The sequence below is a fragment of the Anas platyrhynchos genome, chromosome 6 (assembly GCF_047663525.1).
Source record: "Anas platyrhynchos isolate ZD024472 breed Pekin duck chromosome 6, IASCAAS_PekinDuck_T2T, whole genome shotgun sequence".
NCBI lineage: Eukaryota > Metazoa > Chordata > Aves > Anseriformes > Anatidae > Anas > Anas platyrhynchos.
The window spans coordinates 40,493,246-40,514,527 of NC_092592.1; the positions used below are offsets into that span (position 1 = coordinate 40,493,246).

General features: G+C 48.8%; 1 protein-coding gene across 1 annotated transcript in view; it reads right to left on the reverse strand.

Moving 5' to 3' along the window:
- Nucleotides 1–21,282, reverse strand: part of TCERG1L (transcription elongation regulator 1 like) — a 69,964-nt gene that overhangs the window by 19,564 nt on the left and 29,118 nt on the right. Inside the window, exons 5-7 of the mRNA XM_038181573.2 lie at nucleotides 11,653–11,778; nucleotides 4,153–4,247; nucleotides 2,878–2,966 (exon numbers count right to left, since the gene is read on the reverse strand). Coding sequence (XP_038037501.2) covers nucleotides 2,878–2,966; nucleotides 4,153–4,247; nucleotides 11,653–11,778 — 310 coding nt within the window. The remainder of the gene's footprint in view (nucleotides 1–2,877; nucleotides 2,967–4,152; nucleotides 4,248–11,652; nucleotides 11,779–21,282) is intronic.

The following is a 21,282-nucleotide window of genomic DNA, read 5'->3' on the forward strand; positions in this document are numbered from 1 at the left end:
GTGTGCCATCACCTCGGGTTAGAGGCTCTGGGCTCCCTCGTGACACCCCTTTACTTTTCTGCGCCTAATATCATCTGACGTTTAATTTAAAATTAATGTCCCTTTCCCCATGTAACATGTCACCTGTTCCTCCTCAGTATAATAACAGTTCCAATTATCCTCAGGGAACGCATGGCATTTTGTTTCAGTCTCTGAGCACAAACTGGAGGTGCAGATATCGCTGTGCTCATTTTTCCCTACAGAAAACTGGCTTGAGCGTGAGTACGGGAACAAGATGATTACATATGTTTTGTTTCATACTGTAGAAATGTTTAGTTAACATTCTTGAATTTTTTCTGCCATTAAAAATATGATCTAGCCACTCCTGATAGGTCCTTTGTCTCCCATTTGTCTTGGTTTCTACGTTACCTTGATGGCTAGAGATCTGCAGTCATTAGATTGGGTCACTGATCTTCTGGGCCTGAACTAACCCTCCTACTCTCCTCAATAACTGATTTTCTCAGTCTCAGTAACAGGCAACAGTCAGGTCAACACTTCCAATGTTATCAGGGAAACACCGAAGTGAGAGAAAAGAGGAAGACAGACAGGATGTGCACACAGGCAGTGCACGGGTAAGGCACGAGGGTGGACGAAGCACTGGTGATGAGCTGGGCAGAAGACTCCTTTTCTTTGATCACACCCACACCCATGATGCTGTCACTGCAGATTTCTCCACTTCTGACTCTACCAGCCATTTGCCCAGGCCATTTCTCCCTTTTCATGGCCACAGGCTCTTGGAATCACCTCCTCTCCCTCCCTGCCTCCACTCAGATCCCCAAAACGCTCTGAACTCAGGCTCTGCCCTTAGTGCTGCTGCAGGCAGCAGATGCACGCAGCTCCAGCAGAAGCACGTACAGCAACCTCTGCATCCTGCTAACAGCAGTGTGAGATGGCAGCATATGAGCTCGGATTCCTTCACCTTTTTCACATCTCGATTCCCACTTTGTCTGTAAATCTGCCATTGTTTCCCCTCCGATCTCCCCTCTGTTGCACCTCTGCTGATCTCACCGCTCGCTAGTGACCTAAAAGCTGGGAGCAGGAGAATGAGAGAATTGCCCCGTGTTCACTGCTTGTTTTACCAAACGCGCTCAATACCCAGCACTTACAGACACTGATCTCAATTTTAAAATTAAACTCTTCTGTTGCAAAACGGGTCAGTCTTCACGGTGGCAATAACACTAACTCATTTATAATAATCCCATCCCACGTTTCTGAGTAAGGATTGAAGGATCAAATACCCATCTCTGTGAATTTTTGCACGACGTGCTGAATGCCCTACAAGGCTCAGAGGGGCTGACAGCATGTTAGCAACTGAAAACTCACCTTTCGATCTGTTTTAAGTGGTACAACCTCCAGCCCCACTCAGATTTCCTGCTCCTGCTCCAGAATGACAGCCCAGCACATGCTGGTGATGTCACACCACCCAGGAGTTTGCAGAAGCATGGAGCCAACCTACGGGTGGAGAGTAAATTCGGGAATTGCTGAATTTGTGTTTTAACCTACAAAAAAGTAATTTTTTTTAATTCTGATTGAACACCCTACAGGCATGCTCCATGATCCATTGTGAGCCCCTGGGCAGATGAGACTTTGTCACATCCGAACATGGGACAACTCTCAGCATTAGGACACTGCCCTTCCCCTCTGGTCCCAAAGATGAGATTTTGATGTCTGGCCTCACACCTTAGCGCTCACCGAGTCACTAAACAGTTCCCTGGAACTCAGAAACGTAAGGGTTCTCCTCTGAGACTCCAGTATCACCAGTTTAGATCTGCGAGCGGTGCCCACACGCTGCTGAGCAAGCACTGGGCAGAAGATGCAGTGCTGGGACCTGGCTCTGCCTCTTTTCCGTAAGAACTGACCGATGCATGCAGCGAGCCTGTTCATGAACTGCTGGACTCAAACAGCTCCACTTCCTATAGCAGCAGCTCTCAAGAACAGAACTGATTCATAGAAATCACATTTACAATGTAAGGATTAAATATGATGTAATGAACACAGTGTTTACAACACTGGTCTGCAGAATGGCACAGAATAATACCAACAAATACCGGCTGGTATTAGCTTTAGCCAAAGATCCCGCAGCCATCAGCCACTGAGTATAAACTTACTATTTCACGGCATATGGGTAAAAGATGTGAAAAATCCTTCTTGTCAACCACTTGGGACAGAAACTGCAAAGTGATTTGTATCTGTTTAGAACCCACAAGAGCTTCAGTTACCCAGGATGTAGTTAACCCAATGGGAATGTGCTCGGGAAACCCAGGGCATGAGCCACCACCTTTCAGAGATTTTCAGATGCAACCTGAAATCCATGCCCATCTTGCAAGACTAAGAGACGACCACCGCCAATGAAATAACTGGGAGATGAAGAGGGTCTGGCCCTACAAAGCAAGAACATTTTTCATGGATGGTGTATCTCCTCTTTGATCTACCCAAGAACTGTAGAAACTGGGTCCTCAACACGAGACATCTAGGAAGACCAGAGCCCTACAGAACAATACTGAGCACTGCTGCACAGAACTCCAGCAGTGAAGCACCCACCAAATCAGAAAGAAAACCACCGGCTGCTTTCTGCCAGAAGTGATTTCTGGCCGAGCTGAGATACCTCACGAATCCCAGAGAGGTGGCTCACACCATGTTTGCAGCTCTGTCCTCTCATTTTCGTTAAGTACATGATTAATGAGGAAAAGCCACACTGGAAGCTTGGAAAGGAATGCAGTGCTGCTACTTAACACCCAGGATAGTGTATTTTCCCCACCTAAAGACAACTAATGCATGTTTGGCAAGAGAACCAGCACTGATGAATGACTTTTATTAGCTCTAATTGCATTTGCTTACCATGGTGATCCTGGCACTGGAGTGGATGCCACGGGCTTGTTGCCATTTGCAGAACTGTCATCCTCATTTACTAGTTTAAAAGAATGATCCTTGAAAGAAAGATAGAGAGTAGTCAACAAGTAAAACCGGTACATAAGACTGCTACTGTCACACAAACCACTCCCGTTAACGCGAAGGGGATTACGCAAATTGCCTTTATTCCACTGACAGCTTCACGACCAACCAACTGCCTTGAGACCAGTCCGGATAAACTGGAAATAATCAAAGCGTGGTGGCACTGGTGGGCAAGCACACACCTCAGTGGGCAAGCACACACCTGGAGGGAGCTCTCTGAGCAGGGGGGAGAAGCAGGGAGCACTCAGCACCCCATGGAGGTTGTGTCCTGGCCATGTCACGTCCTGGCTACTACCACTTGCTGCTTGCTCGTGTGTGTTTTTTCTGGTCTTGTGCAAAGACGTAACAGTGACAAGTGCTGAAACCCCATGGGGGTCCCGTGTGGGGACCCAGCCCCACTCCTGTCCCCATCAACCCCCTCACCACAGGGATGGGTCCCTCTGCCTACGGCTGGCCCGTGCAGAGGGCACAGCAGCCAAGGCGGGCGCTGTGGCACAGCTGATATGTAAGGGCAGCGAGCATCTCAGTGGCTTACAGAAACAAACCGTGAGGAGGAGGTGTGGGAGGAAGGCAGAGATCTAGCTCAGTGCAGTATCAAGATGTGAGAAGCACGTACTTCAGGCAAATATAATAAAGCATGTATGCAGAGGTCTTTATTTTGAAAGCACTTGAGGCACCAAGGATGTGTCCCAGCACCAATACAGATGCAAATGTGGGGAACACCTGCAGAGCCTGGCAGGCAGAGAAGTTTTGCTTGCACAGAGCCTAAAGAAGGCAGTGTGATGGAAACATCAAATCTAAACAAATATTTGAACTCCTTCCACATCTCCCCCTCAGGACAGAGCTCCTGGTGTGCACGGAGGAGACGCGTGGGTGAAGTGCCCGCTGCAGGGCAGCTCTGGGCACCGTCCCCACCGCTGCCTCCCGAGCCCCAAGGCTGCAGTCAGAGCATCGGGGCCGACCCCCTGACGCTGCGCTGACAGAGCTCCACAGAGCACTAAGACAAATTAAACAGATAGCTCTTTACAATCGACTGGAGGAAACAATCCTCAATCGACAGCAGAGCTGCAGGTCACAGAGCAGTCCTTTAGAGCGACTCCGATCCGCGCAGCTCGATAGCTTGAAAAGGGTTTTAAAGGGAGACGGAAACCCACAGCAGACCTTGTCGCCATCCCGCTCCACGGGCGCGCTTTTTCTGTCGGCGTGCAAAATCAAGGCTGGCGGGCAGGAGGGCCGGCTGGATTCCTTCCCGGTACCTGCCAGGAGAAAGGGGTTACTGGGCTGGGTGCACTCAGTGTATGGCCGGCCACGTGTGGGGCTGAGCCCCCTGCCCCTCTGCCCGCCAGCCCCGGCCCTCTGGCAGCAGCAGGGGCCGGCAGGGCCTGCAGGCCGCGGCTGGGCTCTGCCTCGCCTTCTGCAGCAGTCGTGGCTGAGCTTTTAATTGCTTTTTAATTGGAGCCGCTGTAAGAACAAGCCCCCGGCCCTCCCCTTTCACACGGCAGCTGGCTCCAAGCGAGGTGCCCAATGCTGGGGATGTTTCCACAGGCTGCAGGAGGTCTGTCCTAGTAACAGGCCGTAATGAACAGCGAGGAAAGGCAGAAGGGCAGCGGGCATCAGACAGGCCAAACAGCCAGAAAAAAGTGTTTATTTCCACAAAGGTGACAGCGAGTGGTGACGGTAGCAGCTCCAGCAGGCAGCACACAGGGCTGGGGATGCAGGTGGCCATGTTGTGAGGCCCTGTGCATCCCCCCGAGGATAAAAGCCCCCAAACCATGATTGGGGCTCCACAGCACAACGTTTGGATTCCTGCCTTAAATCCTACAACATTTTAGGCACTGTTAAACAACAAATGGTGACAACGTTTGGACTCACTCAAGATAAAACCCCAAGAGCAATACCCCGACCCCCAGCACCACTGTGCACACATCCCTGACGAGTCCCAGCACCGCACCAGAATTACCAGCGGAGGCTCGAACCCCTCCGAAACTGCTGCTTCATCAACCTGCCCACCCTGCCCGTGTGGGGTACGCCACCAGCACCCCGGTGCAGCACTGCTTGCACCCCGAGCACGCTGCTCGAGGGCTCAGAGCACGGCGCGCTGCAGATGGGGCAGCACGGATGGACTGCGCCCATCCCCAGCTGCTGAGGGGCACTTTTTGGCTTCAAGAAGGACTAAAACTTGGGTAGAGGAGCTCGAAGGAATGGTTGGCACGTGCTGCTGCTCCAGGAGGGTGCATTATGGAGTCGATTCGCGTGTGAAATGGCATTTGATTAATTTGGAAATTGCTTAGCAGAAGAGACGTACCTGCAACAGGAACTACATCAAGGGCAAGGCTGGAGCCCACAAAGTGTTTGATTCCCTTTCTCCACTGAATATATCACAATAATAAAAATTTAAGTATAAGTCATTTTTCTCAGAAGACAACTTACTCAATTTTTATGGGTAATGAAGAAGAAGATTTACAAATCATATCAATTAATTTCCACATTAAAGGAGCAAGGAGAAGGGAGCAGCTAATATATATCAAAAGGATCTCTAAATCTATCGTTCTTCATTGGACATCTGCTAGCAGGGAATCACAGCATTACTGCTGAAGTTCAGCTTTGAACACGGATAAATTACATCCAGCTTCATTTTGCCTGCAGGTGGTCACACCTCTGCCTTCTCCTCCCGAACTTCCAAAAGGCTCAGAGCAGACAGCTAGAGAGCCACAGGCTGGAGACATCAGAGGACCTCTCTGGATCCTGCAGGGAATTTCTCAGTGATGACAAGCACAGAGATGCCACACATATGGCTGGGTATTTTCCTACCAGGGACACCAGCACCAGTAGGAAGAAACTGACCCCAGGGCGCTCATCTTCAGCCAAGAGAAAAAACAGGGTCCCGCTGACAAATACGAAGGCGCATTTCATTCCTCAATCTGATGTAAACTGTGATTATTTTTTTTTTAAAAAAAGACAGCCTACAAAAGTAATGCACTCTTGTTCATGTCAGTAAATGGTGGCACAAGCCATAAAACTCACACCAGAAGAGCTGTATGAGGAAAAAAGCATGGCAGAAAGGACACCTGAGAACCAAGGATGTTTCTCTCATTCACCACTTCATGAAATCCGGAGGCACAATTACAGCACCTGGCTGAAATTTCAGTCTACTAATATGTTCTCACACTCTAGAACATGGCAGAGGAAAGATGTGCAGCTTCTTCACCCTCATGAAGGTACTTCATTACCTTGCCCCATGGTTTTCCATCTCTGCCTCAGTTTGGAGGCAGTTTGCAGGCTGCAGGCTCCCAGCACACTGTAAGGTAGCGCTGCTGAACGGTGCTGTGCCTCAGCGCATCCAGCTCCTGGCTCTTCTGCTCCTGCCAAGAAATAATCCCAGAAGAAAGAGCTCTGGAAGGCTAATTACCTCCTGGTGAAACAGTCATACACAAGCTGCTGCTCAGACAAGGCAAAGCCCTGACTCTGCCACGCAAAGGAGGAGCAGCTGAACACAGAGCAGCACACTTGGACAATGCTTAGCAGACCTTGGGTTTATTTTTCTTTTAGTAGGACAATCACATCAACTCCACTTCCAGCTCTATTTCTTTCTCTTCTTACTTATTTCTCTAATCCTAGAAGAAAAGAAAAAAGCTAGTTCGATTCTTCTGGAGTCTCCATCACCAAGCTGATTTAAGAAGTAGCCAGGAACTCTCATTCATCCACATGCACACGTATGCATGCATGAGGAACACGTTTGCCTCACTGGCATCATTTTTTAATTGACAATTACATCAATTAATAAAAATGGATAACTGTCAACTGGTGGATTTAAACAGACTGTTGCACATGTGAAGCTCAGGGGAAGTTTTGCACCCCTGAAGAGTGAAACAGGAGAGAGAAGCTCCAACACTCCCACAGCTCAGGCAGTTCAGGTTTGATGCAAAGGAAGGGCAATGTACGGCACAGCTGCTGTTGCCACCGCTGCTCTCACCCTGCTCTCCAGCAGCTGGAGGCTGTCTTGAAGCATGAAGCACGAAGGCGGCCGCGCTGACCATGCCTGGAGCCTCGCACACCGCCGTGCTCACTCCTGCTTGAACCTTACGCAGTTCCACTCGGAGACTCGCTGTGCTGGCAACGCCCGAAGCATCTTCTCAGCTTTTCTCCAGTGAAAAGCTCTCTCGCATCATCTGAGCAGGGATCTGAGGCCTCACGGAGGGACTTGGGTGCTGCGTCTTCTGCCAGAAATAGCGTGCCGCCAGCGCAGCACACCTACGTGGGCTTCTGCAGCACACAGCTCGCTCAGCACTCACACGTCACACAGCCTTCCGCAAAATGCTGGGCAGTCAGGACATGTGAAATAAAATGGAAAAAAAACAAAAACAAAAAACAAAACAAACAAACAAATAACAAAAAAAAAAACTAAAGAATTGGGCTGAACTGCTGAAAGTCGCTGGGCAGGTTAGGGGGCAATATTTTTATATCCACAGTGACCACTGAGATGGGTTTTCCCCAGACACCGAAGTTTCAAGCCTGTGTTTCCTCCGTCTAGCTCAAAAACCCTGAGCTGGCTGAACTCCCCGGGCTCAGGTGGGGCTGTGTGAACGAGGGAACCCGAGCCTGAGACAAAAGATGCAGAGAGCCGAAAGTGGTGAGGCCAGAGGCCAGGTGGGACTCATAGACCGCTCTGCGTGTGCAGGAGAACGTGAAACAGAGCACGGGCAGGGCTGCTCACATCACTGAAGACTTCTTCTGGGCCTTGTTAGCTCATTAAGGATCTCTTCTTCTCGGCACATGCCAGAAAGAGCAGTGGGCAAGGTGCGGCATTGACCGCTATTGGCAACTGGTGCACGTCTTTCCCCGGGTTTACTCTTTTCTCATTAATCAAACCTTTTTTCTTCCCCTCTTTAACTTAAGTGCATAAAATATACTGCAGGCAGACAATTAAGGCACCGTGACGTATCTCCAGCATAATCGCACGGCATTTTTTGCCCCTAAACTTAGCAGCACCATTACCAGCAGCGCGCTCCCGCAGCCGCCGCAGCGCTGCTGGGGGATGCGCTGGAGGCTGGAGGATAAGGAGGCCTGATTAGAGAGATTGCTCCCAGCCTCCGCGGCAGGTAGAGAGACATGAATAATTCACAGGATGAAAAGCAGAGGTGAAGTAGCAAAATTATCAGACATCTATTACAGAGGATGTAGGCGTGTGACTATAAACATGTTAAATGTGGAATTAGAGAGGATGAGGAAGAGGAGGACTGATTTACCCCACGAGATGCTCTGGACAAAGAGCGAATAAAACTGTTTGGCACAGGTTTTTAGAGGCCACACTGCTGTTACTCTCAAATGTAGGTTTAAAATTCTGACTCTTAGTGTTGCAGAGAAATGGATTTATTTCAAGTGCACAATCCAGGCGCTCTGCTCTGTGCTATCCCACCAGTTCTGCTGTGTGTCAGTCCTGTCTCTCCCCACAGATTTTTTTTTTTTTTTTTTTTTTTTTTTTTTTGAGCTTAGCCTAAAACCCACATGGGGTGGATGCTCAGCTCCTCCCCTGTTGCTCGCTGCTCAGCCACAGGCTGCTTTCACTGCTGGCTCCATCACCCAGTCCCTGCCCTGCTCCCGCACGGCTGGGTCCAGCTTGTACCCAGCAGCACCGCTCAGAGCAGCGGGCACCTCCTGGCATCACCTGCTCCTTCCCGCACAGCTCATTTCACCCCTTAATTGGTGTGGATATTCTGCTTTCACCCTTTCCTCTGTTACGTGCCAAACACTGCGTTTCCCACCTTAGCACATCTCTGCTTGAGCAGCTTTGTCCCTCCGCACCAACCCCTTCCCACTCACTCCCTTATTTTCCCGAAGGCTGGTAACAACATGGCAGCAAAACGAGGACAAATTCTCTGCCTGCTGTACCACGGCACGGGCTCTGTGCCTGGTGCGGAGGCTGGAGACGAGCAGCCAACGCTCTCTGACGGATGGCATTTCCCCAGACAGGGCGCAGGGTGCACAGCACCCCCCTGTCCTGATCCACCAGGACCGGGCACAGCACCGGGCTCGTGCCTCGGCCTCCCCCAGCACCGGGCACCCTTACCTACCCCAGAACCACCCAATCTGTGCTTGTCTGCAGTCTTCTGCCTGGGTTTACCTTCTTCTCTCGGCTGCAGCCCCTGTGCTATTTCTCAGCCCCTCTCCCAGCTCTGTGCACCCCTGCAGGGCTGTCCAGGCGAGCTGCAGTCAGCCAAACAGCTCCGCCAGCTCCTGGTGCCTCTCCTTGCCCTGCTCTTTACGTGCAATTCCTTTTAAACTTAAATCGAGTTCAAGATCTCGGCCCTGACCCGAAGCACTCAATGGTCTGAGCGCTGAAGATCTGTGAGGTTATGCGGAGCTTTGTGCGGGTGGCAGTGACCAGCTCCACTCCATCGTGTGCGAGGTGTTTTGCCCTTGACTGTAAGGGGAAAAAAAATCATTGCTACTGGTCGTTGGATATTTCCAGCTTCCAACACAAAATAAATGCTTACTAGACGCCAGGACCACTGCAAAGTTTACTGCTTATGCTCCAGAAATACAAAAAAACATAGATTAATTCTGTCTTCAGGAAGGAAAGTTTTTTGCATGTCCTTAGGGGCCCTGTCTCCCCAGCTGACTCCACAATCGGGGCAGCTCCCGGGGTTTTGTCCAATTCTCGCTGTTTCATAACAGCTTTCTGAAGAGCACGCTTCCTTTTCTGCAGCGCTTTGAGACTGATGTGTGAAAACACCTTTATTACTGTTATTTGCCCCTAATTATGATCCTTTCTTTGATTGCCTTTCCAATGGAAATAATGATAGCTTGTAGAAACCTATAGAAAAGCGTGTGATCTCCCGAAAAACATTAAAGAAAAATCCATACTAAACTTGAGTGAAATTGCCATTTTTCTTTTAAATGCGGTCAGCAGCAAATCAAAGATGACAATCGGAGGAAGATGAATGTGTTTTCTATTTTCAAGGTAAAGCCAGAACCAAAAACAGAGCGCTCATCTTATTTACATCACTTGTATACGTGCAGAAACCAAACGATTGCTCTTCCAAACCCACGACCTTTCAACACCACGGCCCTTTGATTTACACAACCTATTGACCCAACGCCACACGGCCCTCGTCATCCAAAGCCATCTGGGCATTGAAGGCTTCACACGGTGTAACCCTCCATCAGCACGATGGGTGGAAGCGGGAGGTTTGTGTCCACACGTCCATGAAATTCCTCTGGGTGTGAAACGCGGTGCAAATGAGGACTGCGGTTTTGCACAAGCAGCGAGCTGCAGAGCAGCAGGACTCTCACACGGAACTTTGCCTTTCTGCACATGCATTCTTTAACCAGTTTTAGCATTTCCTCCACCTCTTGCTCCTGCCCAGAAAGCAAGTCAATAGCACAGGAACACACAGGTCTTAAACAGAGGAACTGCACCGAGGGCAAAAGAAGTAGGTGCTCAGCAAAAGCCAACTAAGCCAGACAAGAAACTTTAAATCAAGCTGTATCACAGGAAATGTGTATGAACCTTCTTTCAGTCTTGTATCTGTCAGAACATTTTCAAAAATTCCCAACCCGAAGTGGAATGCTCAGCAAAATAAACTCCAGCAGAAGGTCTAACGCAAGACAGGTCTAAGGGCGGACAGACCTGATTCACAGAGAGCCTGCAGCTCCAGGCAGGGCTTTGCCTAGCACAGCTGACCCTGAAACTTTTATCTTAGCGGTGGGTAGAGCCCGTGAGCATGATGCACCCACACGGCAAAGGGCTTAGAGGGACGAGTGACGGCTTTTACACAAAACCCTGCACACGCATACAAGTACAGCCGCTTCTAACACGCAGCTTGCAACCCCTCCACAACCACACTAATGCTGCCTAGGTGTGAAGAAATGGTGCAAATGGTGTCATCTTCTAGGTGGGGAGAATTACACCAGAACTGATACCCAGTAATTCCTGGCAAAGCCCAGCATTTGCCATGAAACCAGCTTGCAGCACGCCCAGGCACGGAGGGCTGCAGCCACCCTGGCGGGCAGAGGACAGCACATCCTCGCTGCAGAGGTAGGATTTCACCTCCACCAGAGCTCCTGTCCTCCCAACACGACAGTGTGTAAGGATTTCTTGTCAGTAGGAAAGATGTTCTCCATTTTCTATCGAAATCTGATCTGGTTTTGGCCATGATCTGCAAGGTGTCTGTGTGGATCTGAACAAAGCCACGAGACTTCTTCCAGCTTTTGGGAGAAAGCACCGGCTCCCTCACAACAACACACGCATTTACATGAAGATGAATAAAACAGTTTTATCACTCAGTACAGCACAAAGCATCCTCTGAGACTGCAGCCAACGAGGCTTCATGGAGCAACTACCCACAAGATAACCACGTTATCACGGCAATGCTTGTGAGTACCATTGGCATGGGAAATGAAAAGCCCAAGGACATTTCACAAACTTGCCTTTTGTGGCATCAAATGCAAAGCTACTGCCAGTTGCCAGACAGAGCAAACGGGATCTGAAACGCTCTGCAAACACTTGTAATTAGCTAAAGCAAACGCCATAAAATTTGAGCGGATTTTTTAAGGGCCCCCCATTACCGTGCAGTATGGAAAACACGGTTTGGTTGGCCGTACACAGATCCCCAACATATGCTCCGGTAATATAATCAGTCCAGAGAAACAGAAACACACCTGTGAATGCCTGATCCATCAGGTTGGCTGTCATGAACGTCACAGCTGGTGCAGACACAGCAGTTACCCTGGCGACTTGCGTTGGCATCAAAGGACTCAGATGAGCATCCACTCTGGAGGCAGAACCTGCATTCGAACCATAATGAAATCACTTTTTCTTTCCAGCAGACAAAAACGCCTTCAGAAAAATCTCTTCTTTCAGCCGGATTTCACATAATGCTTGCTCAAGCTCCTGTGAAACATTTCTCTCTACGCTCGCTCGGATGGTTAAAACAATAGGGGCTGAGTTTATTCGAATTACGCGTCTTGTCTGAACGTGATGCCCATTGATTTTTGGCAAATAAGTACAGGTGGATATTTTAAATTACTATAAATGCGTTCCCCAAAACAAGAATTTCCAAGAACACGTTAGTGTGTTCAGAACAGACGTACTGCGAGATCAGTTTTCTTCTTTAAGACTAAACAACACACCTCCAATTTCTGCTCATTACTCATCACCAACCATGTGTGTCCCATTCTCCTCACGGGAAATATTTTGCCAATAACTTACACCAGCAGCTTTCTCCACGTGAATCACAGCCTGCTCCCAGACAAGCCACAAAACAGAAAACCACTGCATCGCCCAGACGCGATATTCGTGATAAGGTAGTGATCCAGACATGCTGCTAAAATCATAATTAAACTAGGCTACTTAATCCTTGAGAACTTGTGGCTATCGCCAAATTTAAGGTCAAACCTTAAGCACTGTTTTCCTATTATCTGCATGTCTGGACGCTGCACGTTTTTTCAGAACCTGGAGGAGATCACACCATCTCATTCCCATTTTTGTCTCCATGCCCCGTTGACCAGCTGCCATTTCCAGACTGAGCTGGCAGCAGGGACGCATCCAAGTCTGAGATGGACCAAGAATAAAACCTCATTTCCCAGGCACGTCTCAAGCTGCAGAACGTGTAGGGTTCAACTCCGTGTCCACTGTCAATGTTTGCACTGATTTGTGTCTCAGTTCCCAGGTATCCAGGGAGCTGATTAAGCACAGCTCTCACTGGCACAGGGAACACTGATCGCTTCCCCAAACATGACTAGGACATCTTTGCACGTTATATTACCACAGTGGTTACTCTGATGTCCTTATTCTTGCTCAAATCTATGGTCATGGGTACCAGCTCGCCTAGTGCCCAGGCAGAGGGGCAATTCCTCCTTGTTCTGACACGGGGGTGGCACACACAGCCCGCTGCTGCCCACGCTGCCTTCCCCAGCCTTGGTGGCAGCGTGAAGGGGTCTTGGCTGACCACAGCAGCTATCAGACCAGGAGATGCCCACGACTTCCACGCACACCCGGTGGCATTCCCTGCAGAAAACCAGCCCCGGCTGCTGCTGGGCTGCTCCCTGCTCCGGTTCGTGTGCTGCCCAGGCAGGAATTCCTGCTGTCACCAGGCTTGGGCCCCTTACCTCCCCAGCAGCTGAAGAAGAACTCAGAGCACAGCACACAATTTGCATCATGTTCCTATTCTGTTTAATTCATGCTTCACAGCAACAGAAATGGGAATAAAACAATCCTATGGAAGAAACAACGTTTTATAAAATTAGCCTAATTCCTATAAATGGCTATGGGAACACTGTGGGAAGAGAAAAGCTTTACCAAAAAAACAATCTTAGGAAAAAAATAAGGGGTGTGTGAACCTTTAGGAACTAGGATCAGCTCTGCAAGCTCCCTGACTGTTCAGTAATGCATTTCCATGATACCAACTCACTAACAGCCAGGGTACCTTGAATATACTACTTGGTGAAGGATGAGGTATTCATTTTAAATGTAAATGAAACACCTCAGAAAAACAAGATTGCAGTCCAGCAAGGAAAAGCTGAGTTCCAGATGCGCAGAACGGAGCACAGACAGTGTTATTCAGAAAAAATCCCTAACTTTGGGCTTCAAGGGTGCAGGCTCAGGCCCCAGGAGAAGCGAAATGCCACCTTAGGGTGCGTGTTCTGCAAACAAACGGCACCGGTGCTACACACAGGCTCATTTTCTCAGACGTGCACACCCCGCAGCTGTGGCACCACGACACATCCAGCTTCAGATCTCTGTTTTGTTGCCTCCTCCGAGCCTTGAAAATTGTAAGAATGCGAGAAGATGCTTAATATTTTTATGGGCTTCTTCCCACATTTCGGCTTTCCCAAACAGCCAGAGCAGAGCCCCGCACCACCAATGCACAGACAGCGCTGAGCCTGCCCGGCTGCTGGGAGCACGGAGCGAGAGGAGAGGGACGGGAACACTTCAAGCTGGCAGGCACAGCAGGGATTTGCACAGCACTGATTTTCCTGAGCAATAACTCAGTGCCATCAGTAGGGGGAAGGGGCCAGGGAGCACAGCAGCGAGGCTGTCTCCTCCCCAGGACACACAGAGCATCGCCCTCGCTAGGGCAACGCAGGTACCTGGGAGAGCCTGGCAAGGCTCACTGCAAGCAGCTGGAGGGAAGGCTCCAGGAAAGGAGGCCATCTATTATTCCTCTTTATCTTTAGCCATTAAGTCAGTACAGGAGAAATCCTGCCAGACATGATCACTTGTGTGAGAAACAAACTGCCCTGTGCTATAATAAATTTAATCCACGCTTACTTTGAAGGAAGAACAACAAGTAAAGTACTTACAGGAGAGGAACGGGACACCGGGATGCTTCCTGTGCTACCTCAAACACAAATCAGTGTCAGGCCACAGCCACGATTACGTACAGATAAAATTGGAGCAACTTCGTTAGGTGCTTCATTATCTCCTGCGTGTCGCTGTAGATTAGCTCGCCTCTTTTTTTTCCCTCCATCAAAACATATGTTGCACGCTGAAACGTGATTTTGCGTTACACAATTTTCACTGCCTCTTTATGGTGATTTATTATCACATCCAGCAAAAATAAAATTATCAGCGCATCCTTCAACATGATGGAAGCAATTAGCTCAGAGCTCCCATCCAGACTTGACTCAAGCATATACACACGGATATTTTTTCATTCTGCAGATCAAGTTCAACAGCTTAGTTTAATTTTATCTTACGCTCACCAAATAAGCTGGAATGATTTAAGGCAATCATAACATTTAAGGAATAAATATTTATGCTTTCCAGTTCTTCGTGTTCATAAAAAAAAAAATCTGTCTTTGCAATGGATGAATCTAGAATACAAACAAACCCCGTGGATTTAGCTGAATGTCACCATGCAATCCAAGCTTTCAGCATGAACTCAACATAACCTGGGCTGCAATAATACCAAAAAGGTGAACCATAAAGAGCCTGGCACCCACCCACACATACCCTGTGTGCTTTGTGATTAAGTTTAAGGGAAATTTTACTACAAAACCACTCTGAGAGGGAGGAGTAGAAAGGTGATCTTTCCTATCAAGCCTCCGAATGCTGCTGTGCCCAGCAGAGCACCGACTGGCGAGTGGTGCGTTTTGGACCAGGTGATCCTGGAGGTCTTCTCCAACCTTGATGATCCCAAAACCTACCTCTCCATGTAACCGTGGCAATGACGTTGCAAGGCCAGAGGAGGACAAGGCCAGACAGCTGAACCCTCCTGGGCACAGCCCGCGGCCACATCAGGGCCAGCTGAGCCCCCGGGGAGCCGCTCACCTCTTCTCTGCACCACGAGGCATGGCACAGCACGAGGGATGTGCCTCGCTGGGCACTGTGAATGCAGCTGGCAAGAAGAAGGTTTGCTCGGCGATGGAGGTTTCCTGTTTTGCACCTTGTTTTGTGCTTGGAACACGGCTGTTTTGGTTCCTCTGCTTTGTCAGAAACGTATTCTTGCTGTCTGCATGAATATTCATTACACTCTGCTGCGTACAGATAGGATCACCCTTGTTTTTATTTTTTAAGATGGCAAAATATGTCAGCGGAATAAAGCCCAAGAATATGATTTTCAGAACTGTAGCCACGGCTGAAGAGCAGAAAACCCATTAACGGTATAATTTTGTTGACTTTCAAGTCACTGATGCAACGCTGAAAATCCCACAGTCAATAATAAGCCCAGCAGGTACTCCCAGATATGCTTCTTTCTAAGTCAAATATGAGCTGCGATGGTTCTTTTTTACATCCAAATTGAAATGTAATGAGGGAATCTATTAACAAAGAGTATTAAATATTCAGCGCTCTGGCTCTGCTCGGCAAAGGCTTTACCTTAAAACTTCCAGAGGGACCCGCGAGTAATGCTGACATCTCACAGGCTTTGCCCTTTTGATACCATTTGGAAATTTTCCTCTTTTGGAAAAGAAAAACAACAAACAAAACCCAACCAACCAAAAGAACAGCCCAAACCAGGACACAACCCGTAAATACGAAATAAAACGCTAATATTGAACCTGAAATGCTGGAAGAGGTGTCCTCGCTGCTTGGCTTGGCTGCTGTTTCTCTCCACAGTGAGTACGTACAGAAAGCAAGTCCTTGGGGAGCAGAGAACATCACCCTGAAACCTGCCATCGATCCTGGATTTGTTATTGATAATAAACCCAAACGTGCACAGCCCCAAGGAGCAGAGGAGAGCAGTGCTGGACAACCCAGAACGACACCGAAGGAGAAATCCTGGCCCCAAGCACATCCAAACTCCCTCGTCTCCCACGGGTTACTCCAGAGTCTCCTGGCTTCTGGGGGTTTTTCAAATGAAAACCTGTGCACAGCAAACGAGGAAGCACCTATCAACAACCTGATGGGATACAACAGCAAATTAAGAGAAAACATCACACAACAAGCCCCGGACTTGTGCACATACCACAATAACAACAAGTGCTGCAAACCGATCGCTCCCACTGCCTGCAGGAGGAGCCCTGCTTTGAAATGGGGCCGTATTTCCCCGATCTGATAGATGTGTCGTGCCCGTACGAACATTAAGCATAAGATGGACACGTAGGGTAAGTCCTTCTGGGCTGGCACCCTGCTCCTACACACAGCTAATTGCAAACATTGAGGGAAGAGCACAACGTGGCTAGGATGCAGTAACATGGGGAAAAGGTGTATGGATAAAGCAGAGAACCAGCACAATGTTTCAGCAGGGCACTTCCAGACCTTCCAATAACCACAGCTCAAAGAATGGAATAATCCTTAACGGGCTCTTTTTGTCCACGAATGTGCGCTACACCCATTAAAATAAAAACCCTTACAGCTACAGGGAGGTTTTTACATTTGCAGAGCTCTGGCCTTGAGCAAGCAGGCGTGCAGCCAAACCGGGAAGCAAGTCCTGGGGCTTTTTGGTTTGTTTTTTGGTACAAACACACATGTTAATTCAGGAACAGCTGGCACTGAGCCTGCGAGGTGTTTGGGGCCGGGCACCATCCGCAGCCCCTGTCGGGTTTCCATCAGTTGGCTTGCAAGGCCTATGGAGATGTCTTGGTGTCCTTCGTGTGTCCACACGTGCAGCAGCTGCTCTGCTCAGGCTGAAGGCAGTGCTTCCCGAGTGTTTGTCTGAGGAGACGGATCGACAACAGAAAACAAACAGCAGTGGGTACCTTCAAAGGTGCCAAGAAAAAAAGTGCACAAAAAATGATTAAAAAAAAAAAAGCAATGAGATCCTTCGTGGTCCAAAGCACCCCATGATAACACAGGCTCACCGGGTTGCTGTGCTCCTGACTGCCTGCCCGCCACACAAGCAGCAGCCCTGTGGGCAAGGAACATTTTTCATCATGAAATTTTAAAGGAAATTTTAAACACCAGCTCTGCATCATCTGGGAGGTACGGGCAACAGCTACAGGTTTTTTTCTTAAAAATACATTTTAAAAATACGCAAAACAGCTGCTCGGAATTCTGCATGATGTTACAGCTCATTAAAAAGAAATCAGGGATCCCAAGAAAGCAAACCTGGCACCCTGTCTCTCACTGGCTCCCTCTGTTCTCAGTGCTGCTCAGGTCTGGCTACCCGCAGAGAGCACCAGGTGGGGCAGTCCCAGCTGCTGACAGGTACGGAAAGATGTTTCAGACACCAAAACCAAAATAATTTGAGATCGTTCTGTTGCTGATTGATGTCCTCTCCCAAAGCCAGGGAGCCTCAGATGTGCTGAAGAACGCCCTTTTCCCTATTTCAGCAGCACAACTCTGGGTCTTCACTGCTGGCAATTTCCCAGGTTTATGGCAGGAATCTGGGAGCATTCTCCAACAAATCTCAGACAGGTCTCCAGGAGGACGAAGGCTCAGCAGCTCTGCTCTGCCAACAGTGCCACCACGGCACAACCCGCCCAGCTCCAATCTACAGCCAGATTTGGGATCTTCAATATCCCATTGCCATCAGCTCCCCAGCTTAGACGCCCCGCGTGAAGGCAGACACTGCCCCTGAAACGATGCCACCGCTCCTGCAGCAACGCATCTGCTGGAAACTGCAATTATTTGGTTACAGATGTGCGAGCGTGGCTCATCCTGATAATGTCCACGTTTTGAAAAAGCACCAATATTTGTAGAAGCTTAAAGAAGCTTCGATAAATCATGTAAATTACCGCTAGCCCAAGCCAGAAGAATTGCAACCAGCTTCAATTTTTCACCTCAAACAAGCACTGGAAGTGAGGAGAGATGCTTTTGGAGACCTGAACATGAAGCACAAATATTAATGTTCTGACAGCACCAGCACCACCAAACCCACATCACCGCAGCTGCACAGCCAAGGCACGCATCAAGGCTCCTGTGCCTGCCAGCAGGTCTTGGGGGGCATCACAGCAACCCCAGACCTCAACCCAAGCATGGAGCAACCCCGAGCACTTCTAACCGGGGCTCTGGGCAGCGTGCTTCCCACCTGCTTGCCCCCATCCCACGACCAGTGCCAGGAAAAAGCTCCCAGAAGATTGGCTTCCATCGGCCTTTCGTTGAGTTTACACCATGTTTGACTACACAGCACACTTGCAGAGCACAAATTTACCTTCTGGGGGCTGGCAGCTACTTTCTGCTGTTCTTCCAAAGGCAATCCTGCACGGGGGATGAGCAAAGCTTTCGGGCCCTCCAGCTGAGACACAGGAATGGGAACCAGAGCCATAGCAGCCGGGATCACAGCACAAACAGATTTTCTGCTCTGCAACTGGAGCAGAGGAGAACACGTCTCTGAAACTACCACCTGAAGTCAGAAGCGATCAAGCAGATGGTGTAAATCAGAGCAGTTAGTGTTGGGTTGGATCGGGTGTGTTCGGGGTAAAATGAGCCACTTCGTAAATCTGTGTATTGAAACCAGTTCTACTGTGCTCCTTGAAAAGAGCCATGACAGACCTGGATTTAAGTCCTCCCTTCCTCTGAAGGCCATTATGCTCAACAAACAGCTGCTAATGAGCCATTATTTGTTTAAAACCAGAACTGTGTAAATCTGCTCTGAGTGCACTAAAGAAAAAGACAATGCTAGGTGAGAATTTCAGCTGTTCCAGCTGGCTCTGCTGTGAGCTGAGCAGGTCTTATTGTTTGTTTGTTTTTGTTTTTGTGTTTTTTTTTTTAATAATTTGAGCCTGAGAATTATTTCCAGATGAAATTTGCACAGATTTGGTGAGGATTTATGGGATTCTAGATCTGAGAACATCTCAGACTGTTTCAAAACTATTTGAATCCAAACACGGCCGGAGCCCTGAGCTGCATGGAAAGCTGCCGTGGTGGCAAACCCAGGGTTTGGGGAGCCCAAAATTTCTGCTTGGGAGAACCAAACACAGCGAGGCTGGAGGGAGTCGGTGTTCCCCCACTAACACGGGCAGCCCTGAAATCTGACTGCTGCCTCACGTAGGAATTCAGCCATTTACAGAGACAGAAATACCGGGACCTACCGGCAAGCGAAACAGCGGAGAAAGTACTTTGACAAATTACAAACCTGGCAAAATATTTACAGATAATTTGTTTCTCTTCTGAACCCAGAGTTAAATGTATAGCAAGGTGGGAAACGAAATCATACGTGCCCTTGCAGGGCTGAGAGAAAATATAAATGAGGGAATAATTCAAGTGGTTTGTTTCCCACCCATTAATTTCTAATTTGATCTCCTTTACACCTCACTGGACATGCCAGAAGAGAAATATGACAAAATGTATTTATTAAACACGTATCCAAGCTGTGTCTGTGGGACAGCTTCTGCCCTAGGAACCCACACTCTGGCTTTTAAACAACTCACTGCTTTTGCTTTGCAAAGCCACGCACGCCGTGGCACTGGAGCAGAACCCCGTGTGCCTGTCCCAGATGCAGGAGCCAGAGGTGACCCCAGCAGCGGGCTGGGTATTGGTGCCAAACCTGGGCATCTCCCTCTGCTTGTGCCTCACACTGCTTTGCAGCAGTGTCCTTGGCAGCCCGTCGTGTACCCCCATGGCATTACGCACCCCTGTCCCCAGGACAAAGCCATTCCTGCAGCTGGAACCCAAACCCAGCGGGCAGCGTGCCCCCACCTCCGTTTTACAAATAAGATTTTTCAAGCAGTAATGCAATAATTGCTTTTTAAATGCTTAAAAGTAAAATCACTCAAATTGGACAGAAAGGCAGCAAGTTAAGGGAGCAGTAAATGGAGAGGAGAATGAACTCGGGTGCGTTTTGTTTCATCCTCAGATGGGAGAAGGGAGGGTGGGAAATCCCTGCAGGTACAAGGGTCATGTTCGCCTCTGCCTTCGTGTCCCCACGTCACCGCCGCAGGGAGCATCGCCTGGTGCTGCTGGGGCACAGCGGGTCCGTGGGGATGGACGGAGGCACTCCTGGTCGGGTCGTGCTCCACAGCCTTACCTATCTCTGCTTCCTTTTACTGGGAACAATTGGAGATTCAACTGCCTGGTTGTAGAGCACATCACGAGAGGAGCCGTTCTGGGGCTGAGAGAAGAACAAACAGTTTTTTGTTTGATAATCTGAATTACTCGCAGCTGCTCGGAAGCACTTAGGGAATCCCGAGCCATGAATCACAGGTCGGGCTGCCTTTTTTTTTTTCCTTAGTATTTTTTTGAAAATAAGCTGTAACACATAAAACAAGTGACTGGAGACGGAAGACGCCTCTCAGCACCTGACCCCAGAACCACATTTTTCTGGGATAAAACTGCCCCTGAGCGAGGCCCCCAGAAGCACACCTCTGCCACCCCATGGGGCAGCTCCCCTGCGGCAGGGGCGAGCTGTGGTCCTGGGCTGAAAGCTTCCCATGGAGCAGCTTCGGGTTCTGCTGTTGGGGCTGTCTGAAGGAAAGTCCTTGGAGGTTTTTTTATTTTTTATTTTATATATATATTTTCTAGCTATGTTTTCATTGTCAGAGAACCACTGACTGAGGCTGAACTGGTTCTGTTTTCTTTAAAAAAATGTGCACAAAATGGAAAAAAGAGCATGATGAGGTGCGAAGAGAAACTTATAAAAACTAACAAAATTGAGTTTGTGATTTTCCTTTGTGCACAATTATCACTTGTTCCCTTAAAGATAAAAGTCAAAAATAAATTATCGTGTCAAAAAGTTGGCAAGCTGGGCGTCCATATCAGTTTCAGATAATTAAATGAGATGCATTTTGGAGCAGAGCCAAATCCTGATAATATGGCAATTACTTACTTAGAGCCCAGTCAAGATCATATAACACTTTCCTCCCGCGTCTTCATTACTGTCTTGCTTTAAACTCCTCTGTTAAATTATCTCGAGAGCTTGCAGAAAAGCAAAACCACGGCTTTCACCAAGCTCCTCGGTAACAACGGGT